Below are 3,320 nucleotides of genomic sequence, written 5' to 3'. Positions count from 1 at the left end.
GCGGGGATTGCTCCCAGCTGTGGGAACCCTTGCAAGGATGCCACTGCCCTCTGCTTCTTTTTTTTTTTTTTTTTTGGTTTTTCGAGACAGGGTTTCTCTGTGGCTTTTGAGCCTGTCCTGGAACTAGCTCTGGAGACACACTCTTTAACCTGGGGCTCCTTTAATTATAAAACGTGTAGTAAAGTCTTAAAAAAAAAAAAATAGAAGTTAGAGCTCATAGGCCAACCTTTGTGGCCCAGTATGTTAGTAAATTAGTGAATAAGGGAGTTTATTGGTCCATTTAGTCAGAATGTTCCATTTGGTCAGAGGTAAGGCTGTCGGCAGAAGGGAGGTGTAGCACTGGCCCACGTGGTAAGGGTGCAGATGGTTCCAGCAAAGAGGCTCTCAAGGGAACGGTGGTGGGCAATGAAGGGGCTGAATGGAGACAGGGAAATGGGATAAGAACCAGCTTACCCTCTCCTAAGACCTGAAGAGGAAGATGCACCCAGCCAGCTTGTGGGCAGCGCCCTGGATTAAAGGAAGAGGGTCCACTAGGGGAGAATGCCAGGCAGAGGCCACTCAGACTAAAGGCAGGAGGAGCCAGCCGGCCTCTCCCTTCAAAGTGAGGTAGACTGACACTAGGCAGGGAGTGTTCCAGTGCGATGGGCCAGCGCCCTAGGCGAAGGGCTCTTAGGTGGTTCCCCAACATGCTGCACCAGTGGGTGAGAGACCGCCGTGGAAAGGAACACTCACACCATTCCCGGCCTAGGATTGATCCCTCTGTCCCCAAAGACCAGGACATGTCGGCTGGCTCAGTTCGCAATGGGCCCATACAGAGAAGCCAGGCGTGGAACAAGCCCAGACAGCAATCCATATCCAAGGTCAGAGTCCAAGGCCTCTACTCGGGGCCCTCAGAGGGCTGGGGCTCAGGTTCCTGGCGCTCCTCCTCGCAGATCTGGGTTCTGAATTCCTGCAGCTCAGCCCGCAGCTCAGCCCGCAACTCCTCCAGCGCGCCCCTTGTCACTGCCGCCTTCACCTGCACCTGCAGCTCATCCAGCGCCTGCTCCAGGCGGTCCACGTCTGCCCTCAGGGACCGCAGCGAGGCCACGCGCTCCACTTCCTTGCGGTGCTTCAGTGACTGCTGGCGCCAGAACTCCAGCAGTAGACAGCTGCCCGCGCAGGCGAAGATGATGGCCTCACCCAACAGATTCGCGCCCAGCTCGGCTGCTGCTGCCTCGTTCAACGGCTTGATGGCCTCAGCGTGGAAGCCCATGATGCGCATCTTGGTTCGCATCTCTGCCCAGTGGTACACTGCAGGGGAGAAAGGAGTGTAGGGTTTTCTTTGGCCTGGTACAGCCCCTTACCGGACGATGCCTCCTGTTCCTTGTCTTGGGACCAGAGCCAGAATGGCCTGCCTAGGGGACAGTCACCCAGTCTGCAGTTAGAATAAGGACTTAGCTGGCCTAGGGGGACCCGGGAACATGGTTTAAAAATGGCTCAGGGGTTGAGGATGTGACTCAGTTGGTAGAGTGCAGGCCTAGCACGCGGGATCCCATGGGTGCAATCCCGGCACCACCTGGAACCCAGTTTGATGGCATAGACCTATAATGTCAGCACTCAGCATCAAAGGGTCAAGCTCATCTTTGGAGAGTGGCCTGGACAACATGAGAGCCCTCTCCACTAGGCAGGTCATGGTGCTTCAGGAGGCCATCTCGAATGAAGCAAGAGACCATCCTGGGCTAGAGGTTTCAACAACAACAAAAATTGAATAACATCCAAAGTCGGCAACTGTTTGGTTATAGGTAAGGGAACCTGCTATGCAAGTCCAGTGACCCGAGTTCTAATCCCAGAACCCGAGGAAGCCCATCTAGAGTTGCCCCCTGAGCTCTACACACACACACACACACACACACACACACACACACACACACACACACACGAATTAAATTTTAAAAAAAATAATGTCCAGACAATCCAGAGTGGGTATCAGTGAAACTGCTGCCCTGGTGGGGGGTGAGAAATTTTCAGTCTGGGAACTACTGTAGAGGTAGGGTCACAAGGAGGTCCCAGGGTACAAGACCCCCAAAATAGTCATACACATAAAATAAAAATAATCACCAGGCAGTGGTGACACATGACTTTAATCCCAGCCCTCGGGAGGCAGAGGCAGGTGAATCTCTGAGTTTGAGGCCAGCCTGGTCTACAGAGTGAGTTTCAGGGCAGCCAGGACTACACAAAGAAACCCTGTTTTGATAAAACAACAAAAGAAACAAAATAAACAGTGTCCTCAAGTAAATTCAGGGAGAATCCCCTATTTACCATCTTATGCTTGTGCATTCTGGGTATGCCTGGCTAAAATCATGCATTATAGAGCTAGAGAGATGGCTTAGCAGCTAAGAATACATCTTCCTCCTGCTCAGGACCTGACTGCAGCTCTCAGCTCCCACGTTAGGCAGCTGACTACTGCTGCACCCTAAGGATCTGATGCTCTCCTCTAGCTCCCATGGCACTCCAACACACATGGCACATGCAGACACATGCACATAAACACAAACAAATATTTTAAAAATTAAATTATACATTATGGGACAGTGCATGCTTAGTAGAGAAATGATTGTGACCTAATTGATCAACCAGAGTAAGAGAACTGCCCACAGTGCACCTTTAGCAACCAAACTCCCTTGAACCCCATAAAAGAAAGCCTTGAAAAGTACTCGAGTCCCCTGAGTGCTCCCTTTCCTAGGGCAGCTGCAGATCTTGACACAGTGCTCCTCCCTACCCTGCACTGCTGCTCTGCTCTGTAAATTAGGTTGCTTTCGCAAGCCCGCCTGAGCCCTTACCTTATTGTCAATTCAGTGTGTGTGTGTGTGTGTCTGTTTGTGCACGTACATTAGTACTTAGTGTGCATGTGTGTGTGTGTGTTGAGACAAGGTCTTGCTTTGTAGCCCTGGCCAGAAACTCACAAACATCCACCTGTCTCTGCCTCCCAAATGCTTTAGGACTGAGGCTCAAACCCATCCAGGGATTTGTGGGCAGGAGACAAGCTCACCACCATTGGAGCTGCTGCCCTGGGCCTTCATGTGATGCAGAAGCTTTTGTTTTCCCTCAGCCATGGACACACTGTCTCTGGGACTGCAGGGCTGTCTTCCCGTGGCATCTTTCACACCACCCCTCCACTTTTTTTCAATTCTCCCCCCCCCCACACACACACCTTTGAGTCTTGCTATGTAGATAGAGATCCTCCTGCCTCTACCTCCCAAGTGCTGTGACTGAAGTCATACTATACAACCTGGGCTGGATTCTATCATCTACTTGAAATTTGTTTCTCTTTGGATCTGGAA

General features: G+C 51.6%; 1 protein-coding gene across 1 annotated transcript; it reads right to left on the bottom strand.

Moving 5' to 3' along the window:
- Positions 1 to 155: 155 nt before the first annotated feature.
- On the bottom strand, positions 156 to 3,092 carry LOC101994077 (optic atrophy 3 protein-like). Its single transcript, XM_005370325.3, has 2 exons — positions 3,029 to 3,092; positions 156 to 1,326 (listed from the first exon to the last, which is right to left on the bottom strand). Exons 1-2 carry the CDS (start codon positions 3,090 to 3,092, stop codon positions 878 to 880), a joined length of 513 nt encoding a protein of 170 aa, XP_005370382.1. The 3' UTR covers positions 156 to 877.
- Positions 3,093 to 3,320: the final 228 nt, after the last annotated feature.

The sequence above is a fragment of the Microtus ochrogaster genome, unplaced genomic scaffold (genome assembly GCF_000317375.1).
Source record: "Microtus ochrogaster isolate Prairie Vole_2 unplaced genomic scaffold, MicOch1.0 UNK74, whole genome shotgun sequence".
Lineage (NCBI taxonomy): Eukaryota > Metazoa > Chordata > Mammalia > Rodentia > Cricetidae > Microtus > Microtus ochrogaster.
The sequence above is the reverse complement of the archived record's forward strand: the minus strand, read 5'-3'. Positions and strand labels throughout refer to the sequence as shown.